The 16,668-nt window shown below is 40.5% G+C and overlaps 1 protein-coding gene across 2 annotated transcripts in view; it reads left to right on the plus strand.

Moving 5' to 3' along the window:
• The first annotated feature begins 309 nt into the window (after window positions 1–309).
• DOCK1 (dedicator of cytokinesis 1) overlaps window positions 310–16,668 on the plus strand; it is a 455,801-nt gene continuing 439,442 nt past the window's right edge. For both annotated transcript variants that reach the window (XM_083364099.1, XM_083364098.1), the window contains exon 1: window positions 310–370. In XM_083364099.1, the coding sequence (XP_083220225.1) occupies window positions 325–370 (46 nt within the window). In that variant the 5' untranslated portion in view covers window positions 310–324. The remainder of the gene's footprint in view (window positions 371–16,668) is intronic.

Raw genomic sequence — 16,668 nt, forward strand, 5'->3', positions numbered from 1 at the left:
AAGCGACTTTTCAAGAGGAGGGGAAACGGGCCTTCCCAGGCCCAGGAAGGATGCTTAACGGCGGTAGCTCGGTGGCCGCCGAGGCAGCCTCCTTCCCGTCCGTAGCGACCGCCTGGGTTTCCTATCCAGGCAGGGCCTCCCAATCCCTGGCTCCGCCTGCAACACATGACCGCTCCGTTGCCCGCAAACTTTCTTCTTCTCCTTGTCCCGGGGCGGCCGCGACCGAGGCTGGAAAATGGCGGCTTAGCAGCGTCGCCGCCGCCGCCGCGTCAATCCCCGCCCCGGCTTTCCCCGACGGCTGGCGGGCTCGGGCTCCCCTCAGCTATGACGCGTTGGATACCCACCAAGCGCGAGGAGAAATACGGCGTGGGTGAGCGCTTTCCCTCTCTCTCTCTCTCTCTCCCGCGGGGATCCCTCGCTCGTGGTGCGGCTGCCCGGCTGCTCCCGGCGAACTTCCTCAGAAGTTGAGGCTGCGCGGCTGGGAAGAGGGTCTCGCAGCCAAACTGAACTCCTTCCCCGCCCCTGACGAGCGAGTGACTCGTCCTTTATCCCTTCCCTACCCGACGGCCTCACTGGGGCGCTTTTGGGGAAGGGTCGAGGCTGGCGAGAGAAAGCGGCTTCATCCTTTCTCAAAAGGCCCGCGCTGATGAGGGGTTGGGGGGGGGATTGAGGGGCTGTTGTTCCGCTTTACTTCACAGAAACAGGCGCGCTTCCTCTGCCGGGAGAGACTTCTATTTCCTACCTCCTCTCTTTCGGTGTCTTTTTAGCGTCGTTTGGAGTATCTCTTCTTGGATATATTAGTTCTTTAATTGTTTTCCCTCTTCTTGCTTTGATTTACTCGTCCCCACGTCTTCCACGAGTTGTTTTTTTTTGGTTGGGGAAGCGAGGTCCAACTGAACTGCACTTTTCTGACCCGCAGAACCGAACTCAAGATTCTCCCGACAACCCTCTTTCCCCATTACCTGCTGAATTCTCCTTTTAAAAGAAAGGAAGTGGAAAGTTCGTATCCGCTGTTTTTAAAATCTGCCTTCCTCAGATTTATTTTGATATAGAATACATTAAGTAGGAAATCCCTGTTAGATATTGCTTCTATTTCTGGAAATATGGCTAGTAATTGGTGCCATAAGCAGAATATGGAATCAGAAGTTTTTTTTTAAAAAAATATTCTCTTCAAATTTCCTGACAGTGAATTATAACTGAGTCCCATCGCAGGACACACCAGTATCTTGTACTGTAGGAACTTAGCCTGACTTGTTAGTGTTCCATGTTGTCATGAGCCTGCAATTATATTGTCTTGAACATAGGTATGCAGAAATAAACATTCATTAGTGTTGAGATTATTACTAGATTAGTGAAACCTTAGTTGATTTATTGCATGATTTAAGGAATGGGCGAAATGAAATAAATCTGAATGAAATGGATTTATTCTATTAAGATGATGGTTACATCAGAAATTACCTCAGAAGTACCATTCTCAGCTGTGTGGAAAAAGAAATGTTTCATCAAAGAAAGGACTTGCCAGAAGTGCAGTTTTAAATCTGGCAGTGCAAGAGTACTTTATTATTGTTCCCATAAGTGTGTGGACAGATCAAACTAAGCCATAGTTTGTTGAATAATTCAAAATTAGGTTTGTAACCCTGATTTATTTCAGGTTTCAAAACACCGCTGTTATATTTGTAGTCTGAATAACAAACTAGGGAGCAATATTTAAGTTGACATGTATTTTCAATTTAGGCATTTAATATGTTGCATCCAGAATATTGGATAATTTATTAAATCAGAATTAAGTTCACAATGAACAAATATACCTTGAGAGCATAGTTTGTAGTTTTCTAGATGTGGCTGTGCTACATTTTTTTTAGTATTGCCATATTTGCCAACATTTGAAGAAATGCAACATTGTGCCTACCCCGTGATATATTCAACTACCCAATAAAGAAGCTATTCTTAGTTTCTATGCTTTTTCCAAAGCTAAATAGAAAAATAAGAGCAGTAGGATGTTGGGGATGAGGAAAGAGAAGTGCAAAATTGTTTATTCTTCTACTCTCATGCAACATTTGTACTCACTGAACTTGAGCTCTTTTACTTTTTCCCCCTTTTCTCCTTCTGCCATGTGTCTGCTTTATTTGTGTGGATTTCCTATGCTGGGAAAGAAACATAACATGCATGCGGTTTCCTCATGGAGGTGAGCCTCATATGGCCAGGCTGGGTACACTTTAGTCAGCAGTAAGAGCAAAAAGATGGAGAAAGTCAGATTGAGCAGTGGAGTGCAGGGTGTACAGAGCGACTGGGCTGGGCTGGCTATGGCTTTCTAAGATGGCTGTGCCTTCGCGCTGCACTCTTGGGACTGGATTTCATGCTGCAAAGGGCTTTATTCTAAGTTGTGCTCAGGGGCTTCTTGCAGCCCCAGAGGTGTGGTGTACCAAGAAGCCCCTTTACTTCACACTGCTAGGCTGGACTGGGACTGGGTTTTGTGTTGCAGCTTAGGGGCTTTTTGCAGCCCCAGAGCCGCAGTGTGCCAGGAAGCCCCCAGGCCACAGTGTGGCAAGAACTCCCAGAGCTTTGTACTTTGGAGCTTCTTGCTGTCCCACAAGGCAGGATGCAGAGCAGACAAAAGGGCAGAGATGGAGGAATAGACTGGGGGGTGGGGAGGAATTGAAGAGAAGGCAGTCCCTTACCTTACCAAGGCTCATGGCTGGGAGACACAGAGCCCCAAATGGCTTAGTTTGAGGTGGGTCTCAGCTAATGACTGGTGGAATTTAGTTAATGCCAATGGGGAGTGTGGGAATTGCTATTGCTAAGCAATGCAGTCATGTGATGTCTTGCTTTACAATTCCATCATTTAGAGATGGTAATTCAAGTTCTAATTGTGATCATAAGTCGAGGACTACCTGTAGTTCAGAATTGATGGAGACATGCGTTTGTTTGTATTGTGGTACTGTTATAAGGCGATAAGATATCTGGATGATCCGTGAACGGGCTGGTTCTCTAAATAATGTCATTAAAGAACTCCTGTTTCTGATTTATCTTGGTAGATCCCCCCATTATCTTCTTGGTTGCAAATGATTAAAGGATATTAATAACATAGGCTTCATTTCATATGTTCTAACTGCTGGTAATTGCTAGATGTGAACCTTGATTATCCAATTTAAATTAAGTATTTCTGAGGTTCAGATGTCTGTTACTGCTTTCACTTGATTAAATAATTAATTATACACTGACATTGTTTTCTGATTATTGACAGAAAACTTTACTTACTTCTATATATACTATCAGGTTTGATTTTTGTGGTAATTATTCCTTGTATCATATCCAGGGCTTTTTTTCCTCATAGAACGCTCAGAACAGAGTTCCGGCACCTTTTTTGGATGGAACATTGTAGGGTAGGCAAGGCACGTTGTATGACATGTGTGAGTTCTGGCACCTTTTTCTTTTACAAAAAAAGCACTGATCATATCTATCCAGAATTCATTTTGAGGCAATATTTTTAGAAAATATTCTACCAGCTATAGAGTGAGAATTCTTCATCAGACAAAATTAAAATCCCACATTTTTTATGAGCCAATAGACCCATCAGAGAGCAAATTGTGGCTAATCATACACATTGATTACCCTGATGACTGTAGTTAATTATAAAATATCTAATTACCAGTTTACTTTTGTCATTTTTCCTGGGAATATAAGTACATTTCCAAACAAGAAGTGACTCTAGCTATCTTCCAGTTTTTTAAAAATGTAGTTGAAATTGTATTGTAATTGGTACTTTGACTTAGACATAAGCTGTCACCTTGTCAGGTTTATGGATGATACTAAACTACTCAGTATTGCAAAAAGTCAAAACGGTTATGAGGAGTTGTAAAAAGATCTTTTTAAGCTGGAAGAATGATCAAGTGACAAACATGGTTTAACTTAAATAAATGCAACATTATGTATATTGGGGCATTAGACACAAACAAACACTAATGGGGCTTGGGCTAACAAACCACTAAAAAGATCTTGGGGAATAGTGGATAGTGAAGATGTAAGCTGGGGGGAGTGGCAGTTGTAAAAAAGGCAAATTTAATTCTAGGGGTTATTAGGAAAATGGTTGATATAAAAATGTCATCTTTGTAATATAAAAATAGTTCTGGTTCTTACATTTGAAAAATACAAATAGACCTGGAAAAAGCACAGAACAAGGCAGTAAAAATTATTGTAGGATGCAACCCCTTTTCTTCCATAAGAAAAGGACATTTGAGATTCTTGCTTAGAAAAATAGGTATTGAGGTGCATAAAATCATTTGTGTTGTGGAGAAAAACATTGGGTGAAATTTTCTATCATCACTTAAAACACTAGGACAAGGGTTCACCTGAAGGTGGAAGGAAATTTAGAATAAATACAAAAAAAACCACTTCTTTATACAGAACATAATTAAACTGTGGAATTCATTACAAGGTGAAGTCATAATCACTAACTAGGGAGATTAGATAACGTCATGACACATTAGCACTATCGGTCTTAAGGTGTCTGGATTTGGGGCAGCATGGTTAAATATTGATGTCTTCATCTACTTGTGAATATCCTAGCGGCATTGGATTGGTCATTGCAAGAAACGAAAAGAGAGACTAAGAGGTGATTTAGCTTAATCCTGCAGACCTATGTATATGTTTAGTTAGCAGATTATCTATTTCCAATTTTTAAAATTAATTTCTCCAAAATAATAATCAGATAGGATGGGAAGCTTGGCTAGTATCCACAGAAGTCACTACAGGTGGGTGCTTGCTTAAGGATGGTAATTGGGGTTGGAATTTCCATCGTTAAGCAAGGTAGTCTTAAAGTGTGACATCATATGACTGCACTACTTAGCAACAGCAGTTCTGGAAATTGCTGGTTATTGTTGTTAAGTGAGGACTGTAGGATCATTAAACAATGTCCTCACATGATCACAACTTCTGACTCCCTGCCAGCTTCCCCTTTGATTTTGCTTGACTAAAGCTAGTAGAGAACATTGACAAATTGGCAGGGAATGTTGCAAATCACCATTATGTAATCAGGGAACACTATTATAGTTAAAAATCTGATGTAAGGGATGGTGACTATGGAGGTGATGTGATGGACTATGGTGAAGTGGCAGTTTCCTAGGAAGGAAGCACATTCCAAGGAGAAGAGTGTGATAAAGGGCAACACAATCTTTTATCATGCCTAAGGCTGGATCAGAGACAGAGGAAGAGAGTTAGGATTGCCACTCCCTAGAATTTCCCAGGATATATTCTTTAGGGTGAGAATAGTATTGGTTTAGTCTGGCAAGATTATGTCTACTGGTGTGAGCAAAAAAGAACTGAACTTTGGCTGGATTGTTCTATGTCATTCTTGGGCTGGGTAAGCCCCAAAACAATTACTACTTGTTCTGCACTGTTGCAAGTTTGAACCATCACTGAACAAATGGTTATTAAATGAACACCACTTATACACTGGTATCCAAGAAACAAAATGGTTGAATTATCTGGAATTCTACAGGTTTGGGAGTGATACAGTGCACAGTGCTTTGGAGTATGCCGGAGTCTGTACGTAGCACCTGTCTATAATCCATTTAAAAAGTTGTACTTTTCCCAGATTGCACAGCATCTGGAGGAAACTGCACAGCTCTAATGCAAAGTTCTCTTAAGTTGGACTTGATTTCTATGATGACAGTAGTTGAATCAAATTATATTAGAAAATAATTGAATATTTTAACAGTCATGTTTTTGTCTTAGTTATTTAGTAACGTTCACAGCTTCTCTATTAGAATTTAATTATTTGATAGAAAAAGTGAGAGATTTATGAATATGTTCTGCAGTGAAATATTTTTCATTTCATTTAGGGTACCTGAATCCAATTTATATTCATTTGCATGTAAGTTCTTTCTGAAATGAACAGAATATATAATATAATGTATTTTAATTAAGTAGAATGTAAATATCTAAGGCAGAAATTTTCTTCATAGAATGAAATCTTAGTAAGACAATGCATTATATTGTGGATTACTCCTTTAACATGACTTGGTGCTATTTCTGTGATTGTTTTGCTTGTTTTTGACTTAGTATGATATATATTGCTTAGCATCATGTATGGATGCCACCAGCTGAGCTTTTTCTAAAAAAAAATGTTATATTGCTTAGTGTGACAGGAAAATTCAGAAATAGAATTGGGTGGGAGAGAGGGACGGAGGGGTTGTCTAGTGCTTTACAAACTTCAGCTTAAGACAATGTGTTAAATTCAAAACTATAGTGTGATGTCTGAAGCCAATCCAACATCCAAACTACATAGATATGCAGTGTTGGAAGACTGGACCGTGTTTCATACTTGAGCTATAACGTAGTTTGTTTGATTTTGACTTAGCATATTATGCAAACATGGATAATTGTGATTTATCCAGTACATTTGAATAAAGAAATCATGGCTTAGCACAGTAAGAATTAGACCAAAGTATCTTGACAGATGGACAATTTATATACAAATAATTATAATATGGAACTCATAAAAGCTTATTGATAAACTGCTTATTGTAGGGATGTTACCACAGCTGTTTTCATGGCAGTCATTATAATTTCAGTTGGGATATTCTTCCTGGTCCTGAACATGTGAGGCTCCAGTCTCATATGAAACAAGCAACTTTTTATTCAGGGTAATTTACAAGCAGTGCCTGTTCTACTTTACAAGAGATATTTTGCATGATTTGTGCATTCAGAATTGTAAATGGGGCATTTTGCCCTGATGCTGTAGTGTATGTACATAATTTCTGTTCTACAGTATAAATCATTTAAATCTCAGAAAGAGATTTTTGATTTAAAATAACACTTTGCTGTTAAATTTGGCACCATTCTTTGACATAGGAGAATTGCTGTATCATTAGTGTCTTATATGGTAAAATATGAATATGAGTTAGTTAGGTGTTTAATGTGCAATTGCAGATTATTAGTGTAAAATAATTTCAGTCAGTCTAGATAAGAAGTTACTGTATGATCTACAAGAATGAATCCATTTTTTTGCTTTCGTTTGAATGAGATGCATTAAAGAGGAGCAGACAAGGATCCTATAGTAAACCACTGTTTTATATGCAGGATGGGAAGCATCTCACAAAGAGCCAGGCTTTAAATCAGGAGGAGGCGGGAGACCAATGTCCAGAACCATACTCAAAGCATTAGGCCAAAGGCAGTTAACCTTACAACAGGAAGGAAGTAGTAAGAAGGAAGGAATGCTCACAAATATCTCAGGAGATGCAACAGGCAAGCCTAAGAAGGGTGATACTAAAGGACTCAGATCCTTTACATTAATGCACAGAGTATGGGGAACCAGCAGAAAAAAAATTAGGTTGTGGTACAAGGTAGCAAATCCAATATTGCTAAAATCAGGTGAACTGGAATTCATGGTTGGAATACAGTACTGAAGCATGTAGGTTTTGTTTTTCAAAAGAAACTGAACTGAAAGTAGTCTGATAAATATTCTACGTTTCAAAAGAGCTGACTTCAATAAGGAAATTGGATAGTAGGAAGGATTCAGTACCTTTAAATCCTGAATGGAAAAATAATAGGGAGGGGGGGCATCCTGAAAAATGAGATAATTACATTCCAAACATAAATACCAAAGAGAAAAAGGAAGGTATTTAATGAGATTGGTATGGTTGCATAACAATCGCTCTAATAAATTGAGAAGCGAATGGTCTGTTTTAAAACAAATGGAAAGCATACAACAAAAGAATATTAAAAAAATAGCCCTAATCTATAAGGGTAAGATCTGGAAGACTAAGACTTAGAATAAGCTTATTTAAAACATTTATTTGTTTGCGTGTGGAACAACAGGAAGATCTTGGCACACTGGCTGGAAAATATGGCAATATGGTGATGAACAACAGGGAGAAGATTGAATTGCTTAATTTCTACTTTGCATCGGTCATTTTGCTGAAGGAAAAGTCCAACCTGTCAGAAACTGTGCCATAATGGGCAGAAAAGAGATGCAGGTCAAAGTAGGCAAGGAAGTGGTGACAGAACCCTAGCTGCTTTGAATAAATTCAGGTTGCCAGGGCCAAATAGATTACATTCTAGTGGATGTGATCTCAAAATTACTAAGTATACTTTATGAGAACTTCTGGATATGGGAGAAGTGCCAGAAGAGTCAGCTTTTCAGTATTTTAAAAGGGAAAAGAGCAAGAAATTGCAAATCAGTCAGTTTGGTGTTGGTACCTAGAAAAATCCTAGAAAAGATAATTAAACAAGCCCTTAGAGAGAAACAAGGGACAAACAAACCAGAAGCTGGCATGAGTTTCGTAAGAATAGGTTGCACCAGATTAATTTTGTTGTTTTTTGTTTTTGTTTTTTGTCAAAGTGAATTAATTAGTAGACAAAGCGAACACATTAGTAGACAAGGGAATACTATGGATGTTGTACACCTAGACTTCAGTAAAGCATTGATGAAGCTGACCTCAGTTATTTCCTTTATATGCTGCAGCAATGTTGGATGGTCCCACTATCAGATTGATTTCAGTTAGTTGAACAACTGACCCAGTCAACGGTCCTTAGTGAATTTATTGCTACATGAAGGTATGCAGTTGGGTACCTCAGTGTTTTGTCCTGGGCTTTATGGTTCTTCAGCATTTTTATAAATGGTTAGATTGATCATCAGTAACTGAGTTTAAACATACCTGCGATAAACACATGACCATCATCTGACAAAAATTATAAAATAAAAAATAATTTAAATACTAAATAAATAAAAAGAAAAAACATCTCAAAGGGGAAACTTGTTGGATCACTAGATCTTTTTCTGCTGTCAGTTTTCTATATTTCTAGATTGGATGATAAGAGGGATAAACAATACATCTGCAGACACCACAGAGCTGGAGGGAATTGATAGCATCTCAGAAGAGCAAGTGGTACTTGTTTCAGCAGTAATACTTCTGAGAAGGATCTGGGTGTCTTGGTGTGTAGCAGAAACCAAAAGAAGCAGTGCAATATTGGGCTACATCAATAGAGGTATGATACTGAGATTGCAGGAAGTGTTCCACGCTTCATTTGTCTGTCACTACCTGGATCCAGTACAAGAATGATGCTGGAGAAAAGAGAGAGTGCAGAGAAGTGCAACAAAGATGGTAAGGGGCTTTGTCGATCCTTTGACATAAGCCAGTTCAGGAAACAGATTCCACTAGACATACTTGAATAGAATTCTGTTTTATTGATATAAGCTACAGCAAAAGTCCATACACTTTTTCTGTAAAGGGCCAGATTTTCTGTTAACTTCTCTGCCTCTCTGGGTGTGGTTGGCAGATTTGCAGGCCAAAGATGCCAGGTGTAGACTGTAGCCATCAGCCAAAGTGCCCCACCACTGCTCCTTGCCCTGATAGCTTGGCTAAGGCTGGGGTCTAGTAATTTGTTGCATGCCTGCCCACCCATCCATTCTTAGCTTAGGGTTGAGGTTTGCCAACCGCTAGACCACAGAATCTTAAAAACCTTACAGCATTTCTTTTTCCTTCCCTCTTATATGAAAGAAAAGTCAAAGTGGGGTCACTTTGTTTCCCCCCCCCCATGATTTTGTTCTTTCATTGACTTAATTCATGTTTTGCTAACCACTGCCGCTGCTTTGTTTTTCCATGGTTATCTCTGTGGTTCTTTCAAAGCTTGGAGGCTGAAACCTGTGAAGAATCATTAAAGGAACTAGTTATGTTTAGCTAAAGAAGAGAAGGCTAAGGGGAGACATAATAGCAATCTTCCATACTTGAATGGCTGTCACAGAGAAGAGGATGTAGATTCATTCTCTGTAGTGCCTGAAGGTAGAACCAGTGGGCAGCAGCTAAACAGAAAGAGATCCAAACTCTAAATAGGGAATAATTTCATGACAGCAAGAACTGTTAAGCATGGAACAGCCTATCTCATGGAATTGTTGATGCTCTGTAACTGGAGGATTTCAAAGAAAAGTCAGAGTCATTTGGGATGGTGTGAGGATTCCAGCCCCGGGTAGGGCATTGGACCAAAAGACTTCCAAGATCTCTTTTCAACCCTATGATTCTATAATGTTGTATAAAAATATTTGGATAATTTTATTGTTTTATTCAATCAGGTCCTGACTTGAAGTAGATTTTTTTAATTGAATGTATGTGGGGAATAGACATGTGACAGAAGGACAGGCATAAAATAATATCAGAATTTCAATGGCATCATTTTTTATTGGATAGAGATTGTGTGATATATAAAGGTAAAGGTTCCCCCGCACATGCGTGCTTAGTCGTTTCCAACTCTAGGGGCCGGTGCTCATCTCCGTTTCAAAGCTGAAGAGCCAGCGCTTGTCCGAGGATGTCTCCGTGGTCATGTGGCTGGCATGACTAGACGCCAAAGGCACACGGAATGCTGTTACCTTCCCACCGTAGTGGTCCCTATTTTTCTACTTGCATTTTTACGTGCTTTCAAACTGCTAGATTGGCAGAAGCTGGGACAAGTAACAGGTGCTCACTCTGTTACACGGCACTCGGGATTCAACCCGCCAAACTGCCGACCTTCTGATCGACAAGCTCAGCGTCCTAACCCACTGAGCCACCACATCCCTGTGTGATATATACTATGCTTTAAAATAATGTCAGAGTTTCAGTAGGATCATTTTTTGGATATGAATTGTGAAACATGTACCATGCTTTTTAAAAAAAAAGACAATTTAGCCGTATGAAAATTGAATAATTTGTCATCAAAACTAAGCTCATTTGGATTGTTTCACTTAAAAACCATGTTAACTTTGCAGCAGTTCAGTTCAGTGAATTTATTCTTTTATTGTGATGGAAATTTTGTCCATTGTCCAGTGATCTTGAAAAAAGTAGCACTCATTATAATATTTTTTTTTTACAAGCTGTGAATGATGATCATGTCCAACAATGTGGCATGCCTCTAATGAATTTCAAGGGTGTGGGAGTTGAAAATAAATGTATTGTTGCTAACAGAAAGAAGAAGAGCGAAGTGAATATAGACATTATCATTTTCCTGCAACTGATGGTTTTGAAATCTGGTTCTTTGTTTTCTGCCTCACTGTTGTTTTTTTCTTCTAAGAGTGACTCAGAGAGACTTACTTCTGTGTGGAGGTATATAGGGTTGTACTGATAATGTGGTGAATTTGCATCTGTTCAAATGGTGCATCATAGGACAATAATTATTGACCCAAGTACCTCAAAAGGACAAATACACAGAATGCCAGGATTCATGATTCCCATGGGAATAAAATTTATTATGGCCGCTTTCAGTGCCACTGTGCTGCTGCAGTCAGCTGCAGTAATGTGATCTGCATTTCCAGTTTTCTCTGACAGTTTCCCACAAGTCAATGGGGAAGTCAGTAGGATAGGTCACAAGTTGCTCAGGTAAGCCTCTTTCACCTGCACAACCTCTCCAGCTCCTCTGTGCTCATGCCTTGCCAGCCACTTGTGTGACATCACTTCTGCAGCTCATGCATTCTTCTTGACCTGTGTGGCAACCTGTGCACCTCTCTGATTTGTGTGGCACCTCTTATGCACCCTTCCAGACCTGCATTACATCCTCCTGTACCCTCCCTAATCCATGCAGCACTTCTCGTGCATCCCCCCTCATTCCCTTTCCTCCCTGGCAGCAGCCGCTTACCTGGGCTTCTGGCTTTGGACTTGCAACTTCCTGTGGGCTTCCCTACTGACTTTCTTTCTACAAGTTTCCTAGAGACGAAGTAAGTGGGGAAGCCTGCAGGAATCCTAGGGAGTGAGGAAGAAATGTAGAGGAAGAGAGGAATATGAAAGAGATGGAGGAAGGAAGGAAGAGGAAAGAAGAAAATGAAAAGACGGAAGAAAGGAAGTAGGAAGAGAGAGACAAGGAAGGAAGGGAAGGAGGAAGAAAAAGGGTCAAAGGACAGAAGGAAGGAACAGGGAGGGAGGGAAGTAAGAAAGGGAGAGAAGAATGGAAGAAGAAAGGGAAGCAAAGAGATGGAGGGAGGGAAAACAGAAGAAAAGAGGGAAAAGAAAGGGAGGAGGAGGGAGGAAGAAAGGGAAGGATTTCTGATGCTCTTTGTTAACTTACTACAAAGAAACTCACTGGAGAAGCTGGCAGGAAATCAGGAGTCAGTCCTACTTGCACTACATTTTGTCTGCCCATGGCCATTCTGTTTCTCTGTTTAGCTAAGGAAATATCTCTGAGATGATGACTCAACCCTCACTGGTTGTTTAGTGTGGTATGTTGTTTAGGGTGATATGTTGTTTAATAGAAGATAGGGTGGCTAGGTGCTGTTACTGAAGACTGAAGGATAAATTCACATGTACTCAGAAGCAGTTATTGAAAGACAACAACACGTGCTACTGTCAACGCTGCAACGAATTGAAGCTGTTTTTTCTTTGTTTTCAGTTGCCACATATTAAGAAGGGGAGGAAGTGGGAAGTGTAGTTTTCAGTTAGCCATAACAATTCTTAGGTATGGGAACCAAGGTCATTGCTGATTACATTTTGGCAGGCTAGAGATCTGGGAGGAGTGCCCGCCTTTAATAACTTGGAGAATGTGACTTATTTATTTATTTATTTATTTATTTTATTGGATTTGTATACCGCCCTATTCCTGTAGGACTCAGGGCGGTTTACAGGGCAGTTAAAACCATGAATACAAAAAATTAAAAACAATTAAAACAATTAAATTAAATTCAAGCTCCAAGAGTAAATCTAAAACCCAGTTAAATTACCGTAACAACCCCACAGTCTGGACCAAACAGATCAAAGAGCCAAGTTTTCAGGTCCCGGCGAAATGAGCGAAGGTCGGGGGCAGTCCTAAGTTCTGTGGATACTTGGTTCCATAGGGCAGGTGCACCCACAGAGAACGCCCTTCCCCTGGGAATAACCCGCCGGCATTCATTAACTGGCGGTACCCTGAGAAGGCCCTCCCTGTGGGGGCGCACAGGACAATGGGAAGATGATGCCGGCAGCAGGTGTTCCCTTAGATAGTCCGGACCCAAGCCGTTTAGGGCTTTATAGGTCATTACCAGCACCTTGAATCTCACCCGGAGGGCAACCAGAAGCCAATGTAGCTCACGGAGAAGAGGTGTTACACGGGAGTATCGGGAAGCTCCCATCAAAACTCGCGCGGCTGAATTCTGCACCAGTTGAAGCCTTCGGGTGGTCCTCAAGGGCAGCCCCATGTAGAGGGCATTGTAGTAGTCTAACCGGGGGGTCACGAGCACATGAGTGACTGTACGTAGAGCATCTCGGTCCAGATAAGGACGCAACTGGCGCACCAAGCGAATCTGGGCAAAAGCCCCCCTGGTCATGGCTCCTATATGATCTTCCAAACTGAGCCGTGAATCCAGGAGGACGCCCAAGTTGTGAGCCCTATCAACAGGGGTTAATACCTCATCCCCTGTTGTTAATGATGGAGAAGGCTGGTCAGCCCAAGATGCCGGTATGAACAGCCACTCAGTCTTGTCAGGATTGAGACGAAGCCTGTTTCTCCCCATCCAAACCCTCCAGGCAACGGGACATCACGGTGAGGGCATCACTGGGTTGGGTCGGGGTGGAAAGAAAAAGTTGGGTATCATCAGTGTACTGGTGATACCCCACCCCGAAACCACGAATGAGCTCACCCAGCGGCTTCATGTAGATGTTGAACAGGAGGGGAGAGAGGACCGACCCCTGAGGGACTCCACAAACGAGAGATCTCGGGGTGGACCTCTGTCCTCCCGTCAACACCGACTTATGACATCTAATTGGGGTGGGAACTGCAACTTTGTAACCAGGGGGAGGGGAATTTAGTCTTGGGTTCACCTATGTGTGTGCCTTTATTTTTTAACCAAATAAAAATGTTCTTTGAGGAAGAATTCCTTGCCTTGAAGTGCTTTTAACTGGTCTCATCTATCGGAACCATGACATCTACAGGGTTTTAAATATAAGAAAGTACAGGTGTTGTATACCAGTTTAATTTTGGAATACATAATTAACTGTAAATAGATTATAGGTAGTCCTCACTTAACAACTCTAATTGGGACCCAAATTTCCATTGGTAAGCAAAGAGGTGATCAAGTGAGACATCAGGTAACCACACTACTTAGTGGTAGCAGTCTGGTAATCCTGATTGGGATTATTAAGCCAGACTTCTTCCCTGCTGTGCTTGCCTTGCTTCAGCCCTCTTGATAGACCTATCTTCTTTCCCATTTCTGCCCTTTTGGCCACCTTGCATTCTGCCACAATTGCTCCCCTGCACTTCTTCTGGCACCCACACTGCAGTCTTCCGCACTTGCCTCTCCCAGCTGACATTTGCTGTCATCTTCCTCCTAGTGATGACTAGGCACATGTAACTTGGCTGTTCATGAGGCAGCTGCTGGTTGTGCATGGTCTCGGAGATACCTTGTAAGACCTCCAGAAAAGCTCTGTGTGGCCCTCGGAAAGGCCTTGCAAGGTCAGCAGCTGTCTCATGGAAGATTAGGGTTGGCACACCTCAGCAAATGGGGTCAGCCTTGGTGGTGCAGTGCAGGGCAGAGTGCAGAGAGATTGGTGGTGGAGTGCCAGGGGCTATAGAGCAGTGGAGTATTAGGGTGGCAGAGGGCAGGGCAAGCAGAAGGGCAGAGACAGGGCACATAAGTGGGTGGGAGGAGTTGAAGTGCACCCTGTGGTCGTAAATGTGGGTGGGCTGACAAGCATCCAAATTTTGATTGAGGGGTGCTAATGTTGGAAATATTGGTTATATTCTGGACTCTTGACAATACATACTAACTTTTTGATCTTAAGTTTATTAGCTAATTTAGACATTAGGGAAATTCATTTATTCATTGAAGGACTCCAGTGATGGTCATCTGGCTTCCACTGAATCACATATGTGAAAATGGCTGTATAAAATAATATGATTGATCTGAGCAGCAACTAATCATATGACTGAATCTGGGCTCAGCTGTAAACAGTTCAGCGTATTTCTGGCATAACTGGCCAGCACTCCTTTGATGTGGGTATTGGGATAAGAGCTTACCAGATTTCTCCCCCCCACACACACACTTTTCCAGGGAATTCCCAAACATTTATCATGGAGATGTTGATCATACATATGTATTTATCATAGATATATGTATGTACTGTATGTATATAGATTTATCATAGATGTATGTATACAGTATATATTGTATATAATATATATATACCCTATATTCTGTAGATGCTTATGTAATGTACACTACTGTAGGTAAAGAGACGTGCATTCTGTACTTGCTATTCTGCACCTTTTGGCAAACGTGTAAGTAGTAGGTAGCCCATATATTACCATTTATGTTAAAGGCTTCGCTGACATCCAGAGACATAGTCTATATAGCAGAGGTCCCCAACCCCCGATCCATGGACCAGTAGCGGGCCGCGGCATGCTGGCAACCAGTCCGCACAAATAAGCAAAGCCCCATCCGCGAGATGCAGGCAGTGCCCTAAACCATGCACCCACCGGTCTGTGGAAAAACCTTTCTTCAGGGAAGCGTTGGGACCTTTGGTTTATAGAATTCTTCTAATTTGCAATGCTAGTAATCTATGAAAATGTATCCATGTTACCATATTGAAGAAATTAGTGAGAATTAATGTATCAGTAATTGACAGTGAATCACTGCTATAGTCATAGCCATAATCTTGTTTTGTAAGATAAAAGCCTGCTGCTAAATGTTATATGTTTCCTTATGATACTTGGCTATGTGTAAGAATAATCCATACTTCTCTGCTAGTCTGATATCATAGATCAGTTTGTCAATTAGTCAAGTGCTGATTTTATATCCCCGCATAATAGATTTTACTTACTTTATTTCACTTGAAATCTGTGACTTAAAGTCAATTCATTTGCAATCTTAATCTTTTAAATGTACATCTAACTTTAAGTAGGAGTATCATTTTGTAGCAGAACTACTGTACATAAATCTTTGAATATATTCATTGCTTTTCTTAGTTTATGCCACAGTTTTAAGAGTTGAGCAAAAGAAAACCATTGAGTCTTTTCTTTTGAGCTGTACACTCCTGTGCAAGTTTTTTTTTCTAATATCTCTAGTTCAAAAGAGTTACTGCTTCTGATATGTATCTCAGTAACTTATTTTCCATATCTGTAGCGTTCTGTTGTCAGTGTGACACTGTGTGGTGTATAAATGTTCCTGAAAAGCTGTTTTCCTTTGTGAAGCCAATTGTTAGGGTTAGATTTATAAATCATCCTGAATATTCATTGTAGATATAAAGGAAAATTACTGCCTTGGAACAAAAGGCATTGTAATTCATTTTATAAACATTATCACAAAATACAGTTGTAAGGGTGACTCAGCTTCATATCCTGGAGTATTTCATGCAGGAATATAGATGAGCCAGAAATTGTTCTAATGGGGGAAATGCATTGTTTCTTAACAGGATGAGTGCCATCAAAGACTCCAAAAACAACATAACCATACTAATGTGATAAAATCCTTATTAAAACGTGCTAAGCAAATATGCCCCAATATTGTTTTCTGACATTTTTGTCTCTATCTAAAACATACGTAATTTGCTTTATCTGTATATATGACAATTACAAAAATGCAGTAATTGTGAAAGCATGCATTTGTTACTCTTTGTACTTTTCCTTCTTCAAGCTTGATAAATAAGAGTCATAGTAATAATAAGTAGCAGTAAAGCTAACTGCATGCAGTATTTTTAAATTGCTGTGTTTATTTCTTTGACACTTAATTTGAAAGCA

The sequence above is a fragment of the Vipera ursinii genome, assembly GCF_947247035.1.
Source record: "Vipera ursinii genome assembly, chromosome: 5".
Lineage (NCBI taxonomy): Eukaryota > Metazoa > Chordata > Lepidosauria > Squamata > Viperidae > Vipera > Vipera ursinii.